This window comes from Doryrhamphus excisus, chromosome 18 (assembly GCF_030265055.1).
Source record: "Doryrhamphus excisus isolate RoL2022-K1 chromosome 18, RoL_Dexc_1.0, whole genome shotgun sequence".
In the NCBI taxonomy this organism is placed as follows: Eukaryota; Metazoa; Chordata; class Actinopteri; order Syngnathiformes; family Syngnathidae; genus Doryrhamphus; species Doryrhamphus excisus.
In genome coordinates this window covers 7,726,973-7,750,142 of record NC_080483.1, presented here as the reverse complement: position 1 = coordinate 7,750,142, position 23,170 = coordinate 7,726,973, and the positions used below count along the sequence as shown (strand labels likewise).

Sequence of the window (23,170 nt, the reverse complement as noted above, 5' to 3'; positions counted from 1 at the left end):
GTACTTGAACCTGCAACCAAGTCCTGTGGAAAAACATGTAACTTTACTACACAGTACTTTTGTTGTACTTTTGTTTCTTGGCCTTTTGCATAAAACAAATGATGTATTTGATGCTGGCATCATGCCCCAATTGCATCCTCACTTCCCTTTCCTGAAATGTCACACAGACGAAAGTGTAGTCCTGACACTTGACATGACCGCTCTCTTTTACATGAGAAATGTTTGCTTCCTGCAGCATTGCACACACGGCGGGTTAACCACAGGGCCTTTGACAAAAAAAACATGCTGACTGACGCACTGCATTTGTATTTGTTTCGTAACCGCTCTTAAGTCCATGCAAAGCAGGAAATTTGTTCTCCTTTTTGCCAGCCTGTGACGACACAGGCTTGAAAAAGATTATTCTCCGCTTGCAACCCTGCTGATTAAAAGTGCTCCTGCACCATGTGCTGTATTAGCAGGAGGAAGCCTGCAAGTTTATCCTGTAATTACTGCTGGGGCTCCACAGAGGTTTTTACATCATGCTGTGTCACCAGTCAGATTATTGTGCAGCGCTGGGGATATTTGTGCAATATAGGGAATTGCTCTGTGGCCCTGCAGTGGAGCTTGCATGCCATCAGCTGTGCAGCACGTCACAAGTGGAAGTGTCTGTCTTCTCAAATGTTGTCACCAGCCACCACATATAATAGCTCAAATAAAACAAATTTTAAACCTTGTTGCAAAATAATTATGTGGATCACAAACGACAAGCATAATAATAAACATACAATCAAATGACTACCTTCTACCCAGCATGCAACAGGGTAGAGCCTCCAATAAGAACAACCTTCAATACGCCATCTACTGTGTGGAAGCGGATTTCCATTACGCACAGCAATATACTGGCTTCCAATTCACATCTGTGCTCTTTTAATAATCCCTTTTTAATCCTGCATGTACTATTAGCATTTATAGAATGACTTGCACCCACTGTACTAATGCTTTATTCTAGCATGTTTGAACAAAGTATACATAAGACAACTTGACTTATTGTTAACTAGAACAACCAGTAGTTTATGTAATTGGGCCTCATGTGTATTAAACCCCTAATTTTTTTTAAAGCTACCATATCAGCATAACGTATAATCTTTTCCACTCACATTTACATGTAACATTTGCATGACTTTTCCTGTAAAATCAACAGAAAGAAGTCCTACAAATTTACATTTGACTAACATGTTTTGGGGACAAAAGTTGTCTGAGAAGTTAGAACATGCCCTCATGGGAAACATCACCATACTTTGTAAAAGTTCAGGGGATTAAATCTGTGTTTGTTGTTTCTTTTACGTTTTTCTTCAAAATTCCAAGATTTAAAGGACAATTAGCATCCCTGAATATAACATGATAATACGGTGGAACCTCGTTTAGCATCATTAATCCATTCCAGAACATGTGACTATCCAAGACAGATGCTAACCAAATAAAAAATAACACAAATTAGGGTTGGGCAATATATCAATATTGTTTAAATATCGATATTTCTTTTAGTGAGTGTGAATGGTTGTTTGTCTATATGTGCCCTGTGATTGGCTGGCGACCAGTCCAGGGTGCACCCCGCCTCTTGCCTGAAGACAGCTGGGATAGGCTCCAGCACCCCCCGCAACCCTCGTGAGGAAAAAGCGGTAGAAAATGAATGAATGAATGAATATTTCTTTTAAGCACGATATCAAAAACAAGCATGTCATTCATATCGATATAGAGTGGATTTGATGCGGAGGCCTCATGTTTCATGTTCAAGTTCAAGCTAGTTATGGCAGCTCTGTATCTTCTGTGGCGTTTTTAGTATTTAATAGTGGTTTATTCAGTACTTTCTTTCTTTTTGGTGCATACTGACCCTTATAGCAAGCAAGTGTGCAGCTGCGGATGTTCGTCTTGTTACGTTCTTGCTCCATTGTTTACACTCAACAGTAGCTGTTAGCTTTGAGCACCCCTTTGGTACGCAGAGCGATCAGCGGTCACCATGGAGATACGAAGGAGGAGAGGCTGCATAGTGAACAGCAAAAAAGACAATGTAAAGGTTGCTGTATAAAGACTGTATCAACCGTGTATACCGTCTGTCGTCATGGGGAACGTGAGATGGAAGCGCTAACGGTGCTAACACGGCTACAGAGACAACCGTGAGTGCAGGATGATTGCACTGAAGATTGAACATTAGATTTAACTGTTTCTATATTTATTTAAAGATAATGTACTATTTTAATTCCAGCGGATATTCTTCTATAAGATTGTTTACATTTTAGTACAACTTTGCACACATATTTGGCTTTGACTTTTGTGTAAAATCAGAGATTGGCAGCATTTCATTCATCTTGTATATCGGCCACTCGGTTTGTTTCCGTTTGTATCATTTAGTATACTGGTAGAAGTCATTTTCTTATTATTGGAAGAAACCCTAGTTACTCATTTTCAGTGGATACTAAATCTATACCGCTATACAAGCTGTACACTGACTACTTTAAAGTACCTGTGTATCCAAGGTTACTTTCTATACTATTTTATAGAGGATATACTGTAATAAAAATGGTTGTAAGCTAAAACGACTATATATAGGACATTCCATCTTGAAAGGTCCTAACCCTTCGTTGTTAGACGGCCTTGTTCCTTTATTGAACTACACTATGAAAGCATCAAAGTTGTGTCTGTGTGTGCTGTGGGAGGTTGAGCTGCTATCGTGCTCACTTGGGCATTGCAGTGCTGCTATATAAATATATATAAAGTGGGCTCTTTGACTGTCTGATTGCTTTTGACAGCTCACTCTCTTCTCCGTCGGATCAATGGAGCTCAGCACTCTTCATTAGAAACATCAATGCAGGCCACATCCCCCAAAGGCACAGCAAGGCCTCCATTGCTCCGGCAAAGACTATTTTTGCATCCTTTGACGAGAAGCGCATTATTGACTTTTTAATTTGCTGCAATATCGTACATTTAAGTACCAGAGAGGAGCAAAAAAAATGGACCTTCAGATCCGTTAAGCATGACTATTTATGCTGTACTGGTCGACATGAATTATTCCAACACATCAGCAATGCAGCCAAAGTGCTATATTAAACCTTAAAATGACATCAAGCGTGGACCGTGAAGGACAAAATCCGAAACAAACCATACAATCCTGATTACATGGCAACATTGGCACATTGTTGCATCACTAAGTTGTGCTTCTTGACATATTTTTATTATTTAGCGCTAACATTTTTGCTATAAAACTTTGTGCTTCTCAAATTCAATATGCTTCTAATATGATGTCAAAAGTGAGCACTTGACAAAATTGGATGAGTTTTTCATGTTTTTAAAGGGATGGTTGAATGTTATGAACTCCTGTTTCAATATTGAGCAGAATAATGAGTTTGTGCCAAGTGTTCGTTGTTGGTGTAGTATCCTCATTTTTATGAGCCTCATTTTTATTTAAATTTTTTTCCCATCAGTTTCAAAAAAAAAAATCTAACTGTGTGAAAACATGCACCTTTCCTGTGTTGGCTGGGCTATTGTTTTTCTGGTGCTGTTATTAAACCCCAATGTTTGAGCTTGGCTGAGTCCTGGCTTACAGCCACCCCCATATAAGGAAGTCTGCCCCTCTGTGACATCACAAAGGGGCAGTTTTACCACGCCTTCTGAAACCGAGCGTTTAGAGCCATCCCAAACTTCTTTCAGGGCTCACTTCCAATTGCGCAAACCTCATAATCGGAAACTTTAGCATCGTTTAACACAAGAAGACAACATTCTAACGACATTTATAATAATATAAATATAATAATAATAATAATAATAATAATAATCCACCCTCGGGCATCTCTGTGTGGAGTTTGCATGTTCTCCCCGTGCATGCGTGGGTTTTATCCGGGTACTCCGGTTTCCTCCCACATTCCAAAAACATGCTAGGTTAATTGGCGACTCCAAATTGTCCATAGGTATGAATGTGAGTGTGAATGGTTGTTTGTCTATATGTGCCCTGTGATTGGCTGGCCAACAGTCCAGGGTGTACCCCGCCTCTCGCCGGAAGATAGCTGGGATAGGCTCCAGCACCCCCGCGACCCTCGTGAGGAAAAGCGGTAGAAAATGAATGAATTAATGCCCTGTAGTTTTCCAAGAAACTCTGATGCAAAATTCAATTTCTGCTCCCGTTCATGAAATTTGTCTGCATGCATTCATTTTGTCCGCTTCCAAGAGACAGATTTTTTGCAAATAAAAACAAAACTCTAGACATATTATAATTGTTCCGGAAGCATTTAGTCTCTGGTTAGTCTGGAAGGACAACTCCAGAATTCATTCATTCATTCATTCATTTTCTACCACTTATCCTCACGAGGGTCGCGGCGGTTGCTGGAGCCTATCCCAGCTGTCTTCGGGCGAGAGGCGGGGCACACCCTGGACTGGTGGCCAGCCAATCACAGGGCACATATAGACAAACAACCACTCACACTCACATTCATACCTATGGACAATTTGGAGTCACCAATTAACCTAGCATGTTTTTGGAATGTGGGAGGAAACCGGAGTACCCGGAGAAAACCCACACATGCGCGGAGAGAACATGCAAACTCCACACAGAGATGGCCGTGGGTGGAATTGAACCAGACCACTCGACCGCCGTGCAGCCCAACTCCAGAATTCATTAGCATTCATTCATCTTAATATTTAATGATGGTCACCACAGTCGAGTAGTAAAGTGGCCAGAATAATTGGCGTATCTCCTCTCTCTGAGATTTTTATGACGTTCATTTTCACTTCCATGGTGATGGCGTTCCTTTTCTTTGGCACACTGCCACTTGGGAGACATAATGGAGTGTAAAAACTTAACTAATAAGCAGTGATATTGTTCCGGAGAGTGTGTGGTGCATACTGTTATGTAATTAGCGGAGAAATTATGTTTTTGTTTATGGGAGTGGTGTTATAACACAGGACGTCATAAACCAAAGACCACCTGTATGAGTCCTGTGATTCCCTGGCAACCAGACCAGGGTGCACCACATCTCTTGCCCAAAGTCAGCTGACCCAGTCTCGAGCTCACCCGTGACCCCAATGAGGACAAACAGTATAAAAATAGATGTATGGAATCATTATTTGTCTTACACACTGATGATGTCTCCCCAGAGAAAGCTTATTTGGTCTGATGGGCAAACGCCAGCCTGTCTGGTTGTTGTTCCTGTCCCCGCGCAGGAAGCGGCAACTCTCTGAAGAAGTTTACCACACGCGGGACCCCCCCGGGCCTCGTAAACACCAGCACGTTGCGTCAGTTTTGACGCTCGCAAAGGCTGGGAATGATGGCATGGCACATGTGAAGTGTTGTTGTGTGTGCAGTGAGGCACAAAGAGCACACATGTCGTCGTAGTCGAGCCAATGGCTGCTCTATGTGTCATCATCTGGCCTCCCATTGGCTAATCACCTGCAGCTGCTATTAAAGAAGCCAGCCCACCTGTTAAGTCTCACACACACACACACATATGTGAGTTTTGCATACATATTCACACACAGGCAGCGAGCCGTCACAGAGGGAAGCGCAGTGTGTGTTTGAGCATGTCTCTGTGGTGTGGTCATCAATAATGCATGGCTTTGGGAGGATGAAAGGCTGTTTTGGCTCCGGGCGTGTGTCTCTTATAGAGGAGAGAGACATCACGGCTTATAAGTGTACCATCCATGCACAAAGTGAAAGCGGGGGGTGCTCGCTTTTTAAAGAACGCGCACGGGTTATATAAATAACATTGACTTTTTGGCACGTTCATACTACATCAAGTTATTGAGCTCTCATCGCCAGGAGGAAGAAGCGGGTCCGCCTGTTTAATTTGGAACCTGTGATCATTCGGTGTGTTGCATTTAAGTCAAATCCAAACCTGTGCTGTTCTCATTCATAAGGAACCGTGCAGGAGTTCCCGTTGATTGTATGTTTTTACACGAACATCTCTGCGCCCACAGCCATGGACTCCTTCTGTGCTGAAAGTGATATATTTTGCAATGAAACACTTTGTTTGGCCATCATTTAGTGTTATTGTATATTAGTTATCTCAGCTGATGTATGCATGGTAAATTCTCTACTCTTCGGGGTTCAATCGTTATAACTTTTATATGACTAGAAATGACAAAAATAAATACTGATTAATGATTTGGAGGACATTCTTTGACCGCATGGTCATGAATATCATATAAAGTACACGGTACCTGCTTTTCACAGGGGTTACACTCGAAGACAACTTCATTTATATTCATTAACCTAGCATGTTTTTGGAATGTTGGAGGAAGCCGGAATACCCGGAAAAAACCCACGCTTGCACGGGGAGAACATGCAAACTCCACACAGAGATGGCCGAGGGTGGAATTGAACCCTGGTCTCCTATGATTTCTCCTGTGAGTCCAAGACAAATTAATTCATTCATTCATTTTCTAGCGCTTTTCCTCACGAGGGTCGCGGGGGATGCTGGAGCCTATCCCAGCTGTCTTTGGGCGAGAGGCGGGGTACACCCTGGACTGGTCGCCAGCCAATCACAGGGTACATATAGACAAACAACCATTCACACTCACATTCATACCTATGGACAATTTGGAGTCGCCAATTAACCTAGCATGTTTTTGGAATGTGGGAGGAAGCCGGAATACCCGGAAAAAACCTGGTCTCCTAGCTGTGAGTCCAAGACAAATTGATTCAGAATAATAATATATATATAATCTAATAACAATACAATCAACAATCAATACAACCTGAGCAGATGGCTTCTAGGAAAAAGTTTGACTCTTTCTGCTGAAATATTAATAATATAAGGAACCACATATGCGAGGGGAGTGGTGATCTCCTCTGCTTGTGAGTTGATAGAGGGCAGACTCACATGCCTAGACACACAAAACTATTTGAATTAGGTGATAAGCATGTGGAGGACTTGTTTAGAGACGTCTCTAGCCTTGAGCAGATAATCCCAGCAAGTTAGTGTGAATAGTTACCATTCATTCTTTCTCTATGTTAGTGCATAAGTATAGTTATAATATTATTAAAATCAAATATCTCAGAGCCTGTGTGTGGTAACTCACTGCTCAATGTTTGGCTTTCAGTTGGATTTACATTATTTCTTATGGGAAAATTGATTTGGTTAACATCCCTTTCAGTTAGTCTGACTCAGTTAGTCTCCTAGGAAGGATTAATGACACTAACCAAGGTTCCACAGTATTTATGATCACAAATTTGGTTGCAGATGCTGAATAGGAAATGTGCAAATATTCACTGTATGGCACAAAACAGCAGCAACAGAACCAATGTTGTAATAATGGTAAGGAGCAAAGTGCTCAGCCAAACAGTACAACAAGGGTAACAGACATAATTTAATTCATTTTATTTTAAAAATCCATCTACTGGATGCTGACTACTTATGATACAGTGGAACCTCGGTGTCGGTCTTGGCTGCCGGATAAATTCTTATCATAAGAAACAATATAAATGCAGTAATTGATGAATAAAAGTGATAAATTAGCTTTTAAGGTTATTTGTCTTCATCAAAGACATGATTGTTAACCTGACCAAAAACACAATAAGGCAGCGAGATCAGCCGTCACCACCTTCATATTTTGCCATGATTATTATTATTACTTCTCAAATTCAATAATGTTTCTCACCTCCATAACCCAAAATGGAGCTCAAGAAAGTTGCAAGTGCACACCGAGGCAAACTTGTGTCGTACATTTTCATTTTTAAACACATTATACATACTAACCAGAGTGCTAACCAAGGTTCTACTGTACTTCAAACGCAGTTACTACCATCTTGTGGAGATTTGACACATGGGGTTTCTTTTGGAGTTATTGTAGAATCTGTCAAGTTTTCTAGCCAATCCTGTGCTTATGTATGTGGGTGCATGTATATATGTGTGTGTGTGTGTGTGTGTGTGTGTGTGTCAGTCAGAGTGAAGGAACACGTGGATGCCTTTTTGATGTTCCTCATTCACTCGTACTTTCTCTCTCCCATGACTCTTCTGGCCTTTGAAGACGCCGATCATTCGAAGCCGCCCTCTTTGCACTTCAAACGTATAGCACGACAACGGCAGTGACACAATTTCACACTTGTAGTACAGCATCGTGCAATTTGTGGTCCTGTCTAACACAGCCAATAGTAACCAACAATCACATGATGTCCTCTGCCGAGTTACAACATGTAATCAGCTCTATGTGCTGATCAATAACTCTGTTGATTGAATTATGTACACATTGGCTCCCTCTGGCTATATTTCTCTGTGTTCCACTCTTATGACTGAAAATACAGTATTGGAGGTGTGTTGTTGAAAATTTACTCTTGGTGTACTAGGAAGACGCCATTTTCTATGTGTAGCTTTAATGCTAATGAGCTGTGTTTTTCTCCGAGAAGCGCTATGTTGTACTTTATCCACTTCTTACAAATACACTGTAATTGTGTACTTAGTATTATTATTACCAATATAATAAATGTCATATACCACGTAAAAAAAATTCACCTTAAGGAGTGGAACAGGAGGACACAGATGTTAGCAACACTAGCATACAGTAACTGCGTGAGCTAAAGTGCTAACATTACATTGTTTTAACAGCAGTGTCATGTTAGCTTAGAATGTTCACTGAAAAAAAAAACAAAATGATGAAACTTGCCGCTCCCATGTTTGTAGGTGACTGACTGAGAGTTGGTGAGTTGGCTCCAGGCTTTATTTAAATGTGTTGTGAAACCTGCTCTTTTTGTTTTAATTTATCTAGCTAGGTGCTAGTCAAGTGGTATAATGTCCATGAGGAAGTTTTGAGAAGTGAGTGAGATGAGGTTTTTGTCAGGTTATATGCACATAAATAAACTCTAGGGCAAGGGTGTCAAACACGCGGCCCGCGGGCCAAATGTGGCCCGCAGGACACTAGTTTGAGGCCCCTGTCTTGATATGAAAGTTTAATGTTAGTGCAAGTTTGATATGGATGCTGTATGGTATCATGTACCCAGAAAAAAGTATTATGTTTGATTAATGTTCATGTTAAAGGTTAAATAACTGTTAATAGTTGTCCTCCCTATCCGTGTGGAAGTGGTAAGTTTTTAAGTTTAAAGGAAATAACTTGAAGGCTACCGTTTAGGTCGCTAGCTCTCTAGTTTGCGAGTTAGCATGTGTCAAGACCCTGCAGTTGCGCAATATGTTGTAAATAAAAAAAAAGTATAAATGTGACTATAGTCGTGTTTTGTCATGTCCACAGGGCTCTAATAATGCTTTGTTCATTTTAATCTGAAAAACATAATTTGTCTACCCACCAACTATATGTGGTTTCTTAAGTTTTTATTATTTGCCGTTTTATTATTATTATTATTATATTTATTACTAATATATAATAAAGTATATATTAATATATAAATATTTATTATTACTGATTGATTGATTTTCTTTATTCTTGATTTGTTTATTTATTTTTCATCTTATTTTGTGTAGAAAAATAAAAATTAAGATATTTGAGAACAGTGGAATGTTTTATCAGAGCTTTTCTTGTAGAAAATCGGAACCAAAGCACTGAAAAAGTTTGTATATTTTTCTGTTTTTAATAAATGCAAATGAAAACCTGATGCCGCCCAGCCTTGCCCAGACCCTAGCTCCAGTGGCCCCCAGGTAAATTTAGTTTTAGACCCCTGCTCTAGGGACACATAATGTATTAAAAATACAATTTTGCTTGATAGGGGCCCTTTAACAGCCAGCCTTTTTGGGCGCTTTTTCATGTTAGCTGGCTAAAACAAGGTTCAACTGGGAGGGGGCCACTCACTAGTGTCCATCTCTGTGGTGCTGCAGCTTTTCCATAAGAGCCCTCCACTATCTTCCATCTCCTCCCTTCCAGGACCATGGTGAGTTGTTCATCTTTCTCTCTCACACGCATGAACAATTTCTGCTCCCTCCCTTTTCTTCAGCTCCACTTGCATGTTCACGCAATATGTGTGACAGTGCCACCCAGTCACACAAACTTCTTGCATGTTTTGTTTTTCTTTTACTTTTTATTTTTGCACCAGTTTTCCATTTTGTTTTGATGCACTCACGCCTCTGGCACAAGCCCTGGTTGCCTCTGACACAGTGCCCATGTCTGTCTCCGCTACCATATGGACTTGTTATGTTGGGGTGTCGTGTCAACCCCCTCCTCGGCCATCTCATCCTCATTTTCTGTGTTCAAATTTTTTATGCATTTGTAAATGCATTTGTAAATGTGTATAGTAGACCCCTGATAGTCGTGAGGCCTGCAAAATGAATTTTGAAAAACCACAAGAAATTGAGACGACAATCAAAATGGCATCATGACTCCCCACATTATCTGATGCTTTTTCATATCTAACATATCTATATAACACATCAACAGCAGTGCAATTTCCGCACATACATGTATCTCCAACTCCAAATAAATATGTTTAGTCCATTCGTCATTGCAATGACACTTTTGTCTTTGTCACTAGACAGATTGCGAGATACATTCACGGAACCTCCGAACATCACAACGTCTTTATTATGCAAGTGGATATTCTTATCGCCCACTTTGTAACTCTTAATGCGGAAGTACACTTTTCTGCATTAAGTTATGCTCGCAAATCCGAGAAAATTCACTCAAAACATGAAAATTCAATTTCAACGTCTAATTAGTCTGATTCAAATATTCTGTTATTAAAGAAACCAGAGCGATGTAAATACATTTTCAGACATCGTCACTGGTTCCCAAACTTTTTTTGCAACGTTGCAGGAAATATACTTCTTCATTTTGATGAGCTTGTTGGGTATCGTGCAGACACGGCGATAACCATTTCTGAGCCTGGTGATGTCATAATGCAAATTAGATGAGTGAATTTACTCTTATCACAAACTTTGGGTCATACTGATGATATTTGTCATTTACAGTATGCCTTTATCTATTACCATTTTCAAGCTCTAATCTTTTGAAATAATAATATAAAAACTGAATGTTTTCTTGAAAATAACTAAAGCGGTTAATAATGAAGTCAGCGGGCATTGTAAAACTCTAGCATATATTGAAGTGGTAAAACACAAAATGGCGTAAACACAGCCGCACTAGCATGCTCTGCTAAACTAAGCTAACCCCGCTAGCTTCCATTCATCAAGTATCAAAATTTTTTGCAAACGTCCAACAGTGTTTTAGGCCGACGTTTCGACATGTGTAATTCCAGATGAGATTAGCCATTAGCCATACTTCCCCACATGACCGTTCCTTCTCCGCACTATGACATCATTTAATTCACATTATGTCAATTTATTCAGTTAACGTTGTTATGGTGCCCTTAAATTGTTTCCATGTATTACTTTTTAATTCAACTGAGTTACATTGTAATAATAATAATAATAATTTTTATTTATATTGCACTTTACTTTACAGAAATCTCAAAGTGCTACAAAGAAAGCATAAAACCTACAGTAAAGCAATAAAACAACAACACCCAAGTGTAAAAATAAGTTAAGTAAATTGTTTAAAATATAAAAAAGCTCACCTGCACCACAAAAGTAAAAAAAAAAAAAAAAAAGACATTAATTTGTTGGTCTCGTGGAGTACACTACGTGTGAGATTTATTGGCGATTAGATTAAGTCTTATCCTGCTTGTCATTGGCTAAAAGTATAAGCTGGTGTTGATTTGGTGCCACATTACAAACAATAGGTCCAAAGACGTGACTAAAGCCTCCTACTAGGACCTGTAGTTCTGAATGAACCAGTCCTTTTCTTTAATATGCACTTATTTTGGAACAGTAAAGACAGAAATAGGTTAAACAGAAGCGCTTCCTGTTTGTGCTGTGAGAATATGATTTATGAATGGTTATTACAATGCTTTGATGTTATGCAAATTCTGAATATGCAGTATACACACTGTATTGCACAATACAGCGGCAACAGGGCCAATGTTTTAATAACAGAAAGGAGCAAAAGTCCCAACATCACTACACTTTCCTTGGTAAATCTTTGGGATTTCTCTCGCCTCAGCCCACATTGGGCACTCGACACGTCCTCTTCTTGCAGCAGTGGGCTCGGGGAAGCAGCAGGCCTGTTGCTAGGTGCCTGGGGGATGTTGGCCTTGTCACTCTATGCTTGTGATGTGTGTGCAATGGCGGGAGGATGCATGCACGGCTTTATCAAAAGTTTGACCTGTCTTATGTAAGCAGGTCTTGGCATGCTGGCTGAGGTGGAGAGACACACAGATGTTACTTTGGGCAGCTGCACAATTTAAATATACACCCACATTTAATCCACTCACACCCATTTCTCAACATTGGCTCGTTCCAGTTTTGGAAATTGTAGGATTTGCAGCTTTTCTCTGTATCACAGTACCACCATACTCTTCTACATATTGATGGGCCATTTTAAAACGTTTCCGGGCAATTTATGAATAAATAATGACACTCTTACAATGAAAAAATAACTTGCAGCACTCCCATTACTTTAGGAGCGCTATTTTAGTCTACTTCAGCTGTGCAGCTTTTTCTCTCTTGGAAACTAACGAAAAAATATGTTTTCATCCGTCAATGTTTCCATGTGTTCTCATGCAGAATCAGCATCACTTCACAGGAAGGGTGGGAATTGTGGCGTAATGTTACCATATTTGTATTTTGCCAATCATAATATCATGATAGTGCACTGGGAAAAAATGAGCTGCAGTCCATCACATCAAAACAAAAGCTATTAGAAACAAATGCCAAATACATTAAATAATTTTATATAAGATATGCTGTTACTTCATAATATTTGTGTCATTATTCTTTATTTATTCTTCTAATTTCTAATTTCTATATTTTGTACTGTTATACTGTCTTGCACTGAAAATGGAGCTGCTGCAATTTCATTCTACTATATGTAAAATGACAATAAAGGGCAATCTGATTCTGATAAAAAAAAACTGATACTTATATATTTGGTAAGAAAAAATGTGTTTTTGAATGTTTAATGCGAGCGGTGATTTGTCCCATTTTGTTTGACCGTCCTTGAACGCACCACCATACTCAGATAGACTACTATACTAGATTTCTACTCTCATATTTGCTCCCAAATGCGGATACTATGTGTGAAAGCGTAAAGGTAAGATTTGATGACCTTATTGAGTGTTAATGTGCATATTATTATGTAGTACACAATGTCTTTTACACAATACATACTAAATTAGATTGCTATAATGCACTGCTAATGCTAGTGCTACATCCATTCTCAGCCATGGTCACATTGACTCAAGCCCCCAAATAGCTGTCCTCAACTATGCCTGCCCGTAAGTAGGAGCTTGTAACTCCAATTTTAGCTCGCAGTTCAAAGGAAAAATCACTCGCATCTAAAAAAAAAAAACACTCGTTAGCTGGGACATGCTAGCTGGCAAGGTACCTCTAGCAGGCGTTGTATTCCATGACAGCTCAAATCACTGCGACAGTAGATACAAATAACTTTGGTCTTGTTGTGATAGTCATCTGCTAGAGCTTTCAATCTAAGTTTACCGATCAAAATACAATTTTTTTTGTCCATTTTCTGTTCAATATTTGTTCCTGCTTTCGGCTCCAGAGTCACCGCTGCTCTCCCAACCTTAAAGTTTAACGTTTGACAGCCCTACATCTTATATATTTATTATTTTATGTACTCATTATTTTAGATGATGATAATTTTAGATGCCAAACCCCCTGCTACTCCTCATGAGAAAATAAAAAATGTCACATGAATAAATAAAAGACCATACATCCAAAATCAACAGCAGCAAATAACCGGCAAACATTACACATGTCATTTATAATTCTGCAACGGACCTTGTATTTGTTCCAGAACATGGTGCTATCCCCTCTTCAGTCTCCTCCCTTGGCTCCTGCAAAGCTTAAAAGGATTGTCATCTGCCAGCATCAGTGCTCTCTTTGCTGAAGACGGACAAACCATGCTGTCTGGGACATGGCGGCGGTCCGTGGCGCATCAGCAACCTGCTGCAGCACCTGTAAACACCAGGGGGGTGACGCTGTGTGGCGTGCCCAGCGGTACGGTGGTCCTGGAGGCCCAGTATGATTACAACTATCGCGGCGCTGATGGGAGGCAGGTCTGCATACGGGAGGGCGAGAGGTTCATTCTCCTGAAGAAGACCAATGCGGACTGGTGGCAGGTGAGCCAGGCACTTTCATGACACTCTGAAATTGTACTTAAGACTTTCCAACACAACAGTATACCTATACATTCATTCATTCATTTTGCGGGGGTGCTGGAGCCTATCCCAGCTGTCTTCGGCCCAGAGGCAGGGTACACCCTGGACTGGTCGCCAGCCAATCACAGGGCACATATAGACAAACAACCATTCACACTCACATTTATACTTATGGACAATTTGGAGTCACCAATTAACCTAGCATGTTTTTGGAATGTGGGAGGAAACCGGAGTACCCGGAGAAAACCCACACATGCACGGGGAGAACATGCAAACTCCACACAGAGATGGCCGAGGGTGGAATTGAACCCAGGTCTCCTAGCTTTGAGGTCTGTGTGCTAACCACACGACCGCCGTGCAGCCGTTATACCTAAACAGTATACCCCAATTTAGAACCTGCAGGGCATCCTCGGAGGCCCACGTGCACAATCCTACTGCAGGAACACAGTTACCCAGAATGCTTTGGGGGTGAAATGACAATAAAATACTATTGTTTTGCATGTATATCGGTGTGTTAGCATTTATTTTGGCACCAAGTCATGTAGTTACATTGTATGTTATTTTTGGTTGCACTGTAAGTCTGTTTGATGACCTCCTGGGCATCTCAATTACATGCGTTTTTTCACCATTCTCTGGTGGTTTGATCCCCCCACCTCCAAAAAAATACATACTGAACACTTATTTAGCTATCAGACAGTGTAGCTCTGGAAGTAGAGCAGGTCATACGGTATGTGGAGGATCTGGGTTTCGAATCCTGCTTCCTTCATCATTGTCACTGTTATTTGTTTGTGTAAAAGGTGCGGCGGATAGGAGCAGCAACTAAAACAAAGCCTCTATATGTTCCCGCCACATACGTGACGGAGGTTCCTATCGCACCTATGGCGTCACCGCAGCGCCTCATCATTTCTGCCTCGCTCAACTCCAACGTCCAAATCCTGCCAAGAGTGGCGCTCATTCAAAGCCCCACAGTATATCATGAGCAGCACCAAGGTAAAGTGTCAAACACATCAGTCTTAATTTTCCCTAAGGAATAATACATTTATTTTTCACACATAGCAAGCAAACCCATCTACCGTTCCATGGAGAACTTGAGCTCCAGCAGTGCCTTCAAAGGTCCGGACACCAACGGCAGCATGACTGTAGGTGGCCGTTTCCCCACCTTGCCTCTCTCCGGGTTCACCTTCACCCCCAACTCTTCTGCCACCTCCCCGTCAAGCCACCTTACGGTCCCCGGGGACGTCTCGGCGGCTCAGACAAACGCAAGGGTGGTCCCCATGATCACTCGCAGCCAGAGCTCCAGCAACCTAACGGACAATGTGATGGAGAACCCTTACGACGAGGTGGGCGCCAGCTTCAGCAGTCACGTCAACTACAGGCCGCCCAAGAAGTCTTGCAGCCAGTGGGACGTGGTGGGATCTTCTGGCAAGAACAACCACTTGCAGGTAGGAAGCACTTACATAGATCCATATGTATTAGATCCCTGCGTAAAAATGTATATTTTTGGTACTCTAATGAAGCCTAGGCTATGCTGTTGATATTCCCAGTTGCTTTATTACAGCAGAATATCTACAAATTAAAGTATAAAGTACACCAAACCACTGTATGGTAAATGTACTAAATATATATATTAATTTTATTTGTGGTGCTACCTGTTTGCCCTCTCTCATAAACACATTATAATGGGACTTAGCTTCTGTGTAACTTCTGGCTGCCAATCAGAAACATGAAAAAGCGACCACACCTTACTTTTCTGCACATTATAACACATTAAAATTTGTGCACACTCACATGGAGCCAAGGAAACAGGTTTTTATAATCGCTTACGGCTGCATAAAATGAAACCAACACCCAATAGCACACATGCATGTTGATATAGTTAGTTTATTTAATCAAAGGACAATGTTCTAGACCTGTTCTATCATAAAGAAAATGCATTATTACATTGTTTCATACGGTATATGAAGCAAATGAAAGAGTACAATGTTAAAATACTGAATATCTTTGTTCTTTGCCATGCACTGTAACACACTGTAGCAATGTCACCCTGTGCCTTTTAATAATCCCTCCAGAGTGTCAGTAATGACGTCAGGGCATCCCAGAATTACATCAGAGAGCATGCAAGGCATTATTCACTCTCTTTCTTGTCTCTAACTAAACTGTGTGTTTGCTTAATCCCTGTAAGAAGGACATGCTGGTCTTTATCCTTTCACATTTCTCTCACAAATGCACTTACTTCAATTGCAAGAAAAAAATCCCCCACACACTTTCCAAATGTTTTTATTGATTCTTTAAAAAAATATTTACCACAAACTCACACCACTGTATTACTGTATGAGCAGAATTTTTGGCAACTGACATTAATTTCCTGGACCACTCTAAAGCAGGGAAGGGCAAACTATTGGACTTGTGCACCACATTGGGGTAAAATTGGTAATGGTTTTATTTCATTTAAACATGCATCAGATTACAATTGAGTGCATCCCATAATCAGTTCCCAGTTCCTCTCTTGTAGAGAAGTATTGGATGACATTTTTAGGTAATTGGTTATTTTTAGCATTATGCATTATTTTATTTTAATTTTATTTTAGCTGTTTGAAGATTACTATATCAGCAAGTTTAAGTATTTGTGATTTTAGAAATAAGGAGTTAGTATGTTCTCTGTAGGCGGCATTATGAATTATCCTTACTGACCTTTATGGTAATAGCTATAATTGTAATAGTCCTCCAGTAATTATTTGGCTTATTTTAGCTGTGAACATGCTTGGATCCTTTTTTTCAGTAGCACTTTAAACATGTGGAAGTTGCTTTGCATATTGACAGACCACCCCAAAATATTGAATATTGAATTTTACAGGTTTTTACTGAGCTGTTTGAAATGTTCTATTTGTTCTTCTAGGTCCCGACAGAGTCCTATTTGTCTCAGCTGTCCTGGCAGGACTCGCCTCTCTATCACCAACCCCAACCAGAGAGGCGTCCGTCTCAGACCGAGCCACCCAGCCCGATCCCGGGTCAGCCTCCTGTCCAGGTCATTGATCTGTGGGAGCAGTATGTGGACCCGGCTTCTCTGAGAAGCTTCTACGTCAACACCATCACTAAGGAGAGATCCTGGAAACCTCCTCGGAGAGCTCGCGGAGGAGCCGCCAACAAGCAGGTGCTGCTTTGTTGTTGTTCTCGTCCTCAATTAACATTCATTACAACTGTGGGCAAGAGTGGGATTAACTGAATTCTCTCTGAGAAGAGGTGAGAGAAGTGTCAGGGTTGAACAATTAACGAGCTGTCTCATTTATATGCTTGCAGTACAGTATATTTGCACAAAAGGGATATTTTGAGACAAAGAACTGCATCTGAACAACATCCATATATTGTAGATTTGACAATATGATTGAGAAAGGATTGCACCCGCAGGAATGAAAGGACATGTTGTCACAGCTGGTAGCTTGTGTATGGGGTGAGATTCACATATGGCTCAATGTGACGTCAATGACCCCATGTTGAATGGGAAGCTTAGCAGGTTATTTGCACAGTAGAAAAAAAAATACCAATGACACTCCTGGTCATAATATGTCATTAACTGAAGATTCAATAAAACATTTGGACCTTGAAATATCGGCTTCAGCAAAAAAGTTAACATTCTATTCATTTGTGTTTGCCGACACTCATTTTCTGTGTCTCTTTTAGGTCAGTTCGGTACAAACTAAAACATTACCCAGAGAAACCAGCCTCCTGTCACTACCACTTCCTGCCACAGGCAATGGAACCATGCACAGGGTAAGCCCTTTGCATTTCTATTAAGCAAATTAAAAAACACACAGTCAACTAGTAATAAGAAAACTGAAAGATAAAGAGGATACTTTGATCATATTTCCCTTTTTGATTAGAATCTGCTAAGTAGTTAAATGTTCAGTGGTTCTTGAACACACCATAGTTGTGTTCTGTGAGACGTGAGAGTCGTCGCTTGCTGCTTTGTGCCTCAAATTCTGCAGCTTTCTCACAGTTTTCAAAAATACAATATATAAATTATGCTGTTTAGTGGTTGAATACTGCCTATTTTTAGGCAGAAATATGAATATGTCTCAGTGAATGTTTTCCCGAGCATCACATCTGGCTCTTGTGTCACCAAACATCGACAATATAGTTCCAAATGTAGAATACGGTGATACATTTGCAACTTCTTCTGCCTTGAATTTGTGTTTTAGTTCATTTAGTTACTTAATTTAGCCATTTTTTTCTTGAAAATGCTTAATTAAGGCTAAGAAAAGTCCAATTTGCACATTTTTCTACTAATAATAGACAGTATTCAACCACACACAGAGCGGGGAAGCAATGTTTGAACCTCGAAGGGATGGTTGTAAACAGGTTTTCTATAAAATATGTAATGGAATATCTGAATTATACAAAAATATCCCTCCATCCATTTTCTGTACCGCTTAACCTCACGAGGGTTGCGGGCATGCTGTAGCCTATCCCAGTTGTCTTCGGGCGCGAGGTGGGGGTACGCCCTGAAATGTTTGCCAGCCAATCACAGGGCACATATAGACAAACAACCATTCACACCACACTCACTTTTATACCTATGGACAATTTGGAGTCGCCAATTCATAGCATAGTTTCATCGTATGTTTGTGGAATGTGGGAGGAAATCGGAGTCCCCGGAGAAAACCCATGCACACACGGGGAAAACATGCGGGGAATCAAATTTCCTAACTGTGTGGCCTTTGCGCTAACCACTCAGTCACAGTACAGCCTATACGAAAATATTCATTCATTCATTCATTCATTCATTCATTTTCTACCGCTTTTTCCTCACGAGGGTCGCGGGGGTGCTGGAGCCTATCCCAGCTGTCTTTGGGCGAGAGGCGGGGTACACCCTAGACTGGTCGCCAGCCAATCACAGGGCACATATAGACAAACAACCATTCACACTCACATTCATACCTATGGACAATTTGGAGTGGCCAATTAACCTAGCACGTTTTTGGAATGTGGGAGGAAACCGGAGTACCCGGAGAAAACCCACGCATGCACGGGGAGAACATGCAAACTCCACACAGAAATGGCCGAGGGTGGAATTGAACCCTGGTCCTCCTAGCTGTGAGGTCTGCATGCTAACCACACGGCCACCGTGCCGCCTTATACGAAAATATATTATTTATAAATAAGGAAATGTGTTTTTAAAGTATGTCTACCATGGTTGTCACAGAAGTTCATACTTGATTATAGAATTTTATTTTTTACTGTTTTCATAGGTAAGCATTTCTCTCATGCTTTTTACTGGTGTAACACTCCATAGTGTGCTCATGATGCTGGCACTTGTTTTAATTAGGGGCGTCTGTATTCTAAACTCCATGTTCTAAACGGCACAAAAAAAAATCATGAGTTATTAATGCCATTAACGCATAATTCATGAACAGTATGCTTAGAACAAATAGCCGAGCCTTGGCATGCTTATAAAGGCATGAAGAGATAAAGTATTCAATAGTTTTCCTACTTGTGAAGCCATTGTCAAGCTGTGTTGTTCGTCATCCAGACTTGCACTGTGGACCAAATTAAAGCTGAGCCAGGCTCAATTGAAAAGGGGATTACACCTCAGGATTTGCGCCATCATTGCAGACTTATTTGTTGACGTATTAAACTGCCCCTGTGACGGAGTCATCCTCGCATCCCTTGAGAGGGAATAAAGTGATGCTTCTTGATCCTCTGAGAGCGAGCCTGTTTCTAAAAGCAAAATATCGCTACACTCGTCAGACTCCAACCCCTTCATGACCTAGCACACCTCCCTCCCCCCCGGCTTTTAAACAGCATTTGGCCGCTTTGAACGTGGCTTTCTATAGACTGAAAGCACGTATCAGTGTTGGCATCAGTGTCAGAGAAGCTGATCCAGATTGTTCTAAATGAGTATTTAACAGCTGGAGCTTGAGTCAGTCTTGCGTCAATATTTCACACCTAATAATGCTCATCAAATATAGATATATATGGAATAAAATATACATGATCAAAGGCACGATTCCCCCTGTCAAGGTAGTGTGAGGTGCATTCTCTCGACCTACATGTGTCACTTTAAATTCTGCACTACATGAAGCAACTGAGCAGGAAGTCAGCCCAATGCGATGCCCCAGGTGTCGCAAGACATGATCGTAATAATAATGATAATTCCTAGTCCACTCAGTCACGGTTTTAATTTAACACTGTGACGTAATTAGGAATTGCCTGATACTTAAGTATTACTGAATTATTTCTACATACCGTAAATGCTCCAATCTACAGTTGCCTGGATTTTTGTCATTAGATTTGTGTATTTGTAGATTTAAAGATGTATTTATTGAAGAAAGAAAGACGGGGACAGTGTATATTAATCAACAATTTCATGTAAATATGTAAGATTTTATATCTTTAGTCCTTGAGGGCAGATTGATGTTATGTGCAGTAACAATAACATTTAATAGGAAGGAATAAAAAATACATCCATACATTTTTTACTGCTTATGCTCATGAGGGTCGCAGGTGTGCTGTGCTGGAGCCTATCCCAGCTGACTTCGGGCAAGAGGCGGGGTACACCCTGGACTGGTCGCCAGACAATCACAGGGCACATATAAACAAACTCACATTCATACATATGGACAATATGGAGTCGCCAATTAACCTAGCATGTTTTTGGAATGTGGAAGGAAACCAGAGTAACCGAAGAAAACCCACGCATGCACGGGGAGAACATGCAAACTCCCCACAGAGATGCCCATGCAGCAAAAACGACATAAAAACGGTAAAACAATAGGCACAAAGTTTAGGCACAAAGGACTTAAAAATAATAATCACAGGTATTTCTTAGTACTTGTAAGACATTATATTGCCCTATACCTACAAATAGTGCTTGAACCGTACTTGGGTTGAAAGTGAACAAGGGAAGACGTGTCCCATTTATCGCTTCCACACCTCCCACATCCACTTTCCCTCGGCTCTGCAAGCGAAGTCATACCAAGTGCCTCGGGGAAATCAACGGATCGCAGCCTAAGAGTAAAGTTCCACTGGTTCACAGGTACTCGACGAAAACCCAAGTTTCACTGACTCTCGGGGTTCGGACTAGGAGTTGATTTTTACTCACTCACGGGTGCTCGTCAAGCATTTCCAAACATGTGTGAGTTTCTGGGAGTGAATGGAGTATCCGTTTCACTTCAGTGAGTGACTGGTAGAAACTTCATTCATTCATTCATTTTCTACCGCTTATTCTCACAAGGGTCGCGGGGGTGCTGGAGCCTATCCCAGCTGTCTTCGGGACAGATAGACAAACAACCATTCACACTCACATTCATACCTATGGACAATTTGGAGTCGCCAATTAACCTAGCATGTTTTTGGTGGGAGGAAACCGGAGTACCCGGAGAAAACCCACGCATGCACGGGGAGAACATGCAAACTCCACACAGAGATGGCCGAGGGTGGAATTGAACCCTGGTCTCCTAGCTGTGAGGTCTGCACGCTAACCACTAGACCGCCGTGCCGCCCACTGGTAGAAACTTGAATCAGAAAAATGGTCTCCATCACTCCAGTGCTGTAAAGAGTAGCCAGGAGTTCTGTGTAAATGTAGCTTAAGTCGCCATAGCTGAGGTCATGTTGGTGTCACGATCGTGCTTCACCCCCTCGTGACAGCCTTCGTTTTCGTCTTTTCCCCTGTTCCTCGTTCGTGCCCTTATTTTGAATTATTTCCTGTGTTGGTCTGTCCTGTGTTCCGTCACTTTTACGTTCTCCTCTACGCGCACCTGTTTGGAATTTGTTGATTGTATTTAGTTCAGCCGGTGCGTCTTCCTTTTGTCGGTTCATTGTCTTTGGTTTGAGTTTTTCTCTTGCTAGAGCACCATCCTGCTGCATAGCGACAATAAATACATTTTTACCTGCATTTGGGTCCTTATCTCTGCATCCTGGGGTCAAACCTTAAAACTCACAAGCCGCACCGTGACAGTTGGACCTCTTCAGACAACAAACTAGTAGCCTCTGCTGGTTTCACCAAAGTCGTGCACTCCATTTTTCTCTCAATAATATAATTAATCCATTCCACACATATCATTTTTGTGATGTTTTTGATGCTTTTGACATTTGTTTTACTCCACTAATTTGAATAATAACGGTTGCAGTGCGGGGTGCAAGCTGGCAATGTCAGTGGCGTTCCTAACCACCGAGCTCAACGCACACCTTCCTGCTTTGAGCCGCTGTACGTGGTGATAAAAAAGCAGCTTCCCTCTATAATGGGGAAGTAAGGCGAGCGAGCGAGCGAATAGTTTGTCCATTTTGACACGAAACAGACAAAAAGATTGTCACCCTGACATGAAAGGACACACGGGCGACAAACCATGGAGACAAACGAGAAAGAGTTTGGGCCATTACCTGAGACATCGGTTACAAGTAACTTTGATGTAAGTTTGTTTGCTTTATTCAAGGCCACATACGGAACTCAATCATTTTTAAATCTGTGGTTTTGGCTCCGTTTGGAGTATTGGACCCAAACGTGTTTGAGTTATTATGGTATACAACCACAGTTCACTTTTAGCTGGCAGGAAGTACGAGATAAAGACGGAAGATTCAAGAGTCTTAATGTCAATTCGCCATATATCGAGGAGATACATAGCATCGAAATTAGGTTAAAATAAACGGTATAAATGGGGAGCACAAGATTTTTTAAAAAATATATGTAATACAGGGAATTTGAATATATTACCCAGGGCATATATTATAGTGTATGTAGTATGTACAATCAACACCGGTGCAAATGTAATGGTAATGGTAATGGTTGTATTTCATTTGAACATGCATCAGATTACAATTGAATGCATCACATAATCAGTTCCCAGTTCCACATGTCCAAAAGGAGTAGGAAGAAGCAAAGCTTATTAAATCCTACCCCTCCATCTGGTACTTTTACAATCAGTAACTGTTAAATTTGTTCACTTCCTGCTTTCCTAATATAGTTTAAGTTTTTTTTTTTTTTTTTATCATGTACCGAAGTACGAGGTGATATGACCATACAATGCCAAATGTGGG

The 23,170-nt window shown here is 40.9% G+C and overlaps 1 protein-coding gene across 6 annotated transcripts in view; it reads left to right on the top strand.

Annotated features, from left to right (window-relative positions):
- The window catches only part of arhgap9 (Rho GTPase activating protein 9), a 42,988-nt gene that overhangs the window by 802 nt on the left and 19,016 nt on the right, over positions 1-23,170 (top strand). For 4 of the 6 annotated variants that reach the window (XM_058054296.1, XM_058054298.1, XM_058054294.1 and 1 more), the window contains exons 2-6: positions 13,777-14,101; positions 14,938-15,130; positions 15,197-15,582; positions 17,037-17,291; positions 17,819-17,908. In XM_058054296.1, coding sequence (XP_057910279.1) covers positions 13,883-14,101; positions 14,938-15,130; positions 15,197-15,582; positions 17,037-17,291; positions 17,819-17,908 — 1,143 coding nt within the window. In that variant the 5' untranslated portion in view covers positions 13,777-13,882. Of the gene's footprint in view, positions 1-9,788; positions 9,842-13,776; positions 14,102-14,937; positions 15,131-15,196; positions 15,583-17,036; positions 17,292-17,818; positions 17,909-23,170 lie in introns of those variants that run through there. The other 2 variants (XM_058054295.1, XM_058054299.1) reach the window with 2 other exon arrangements.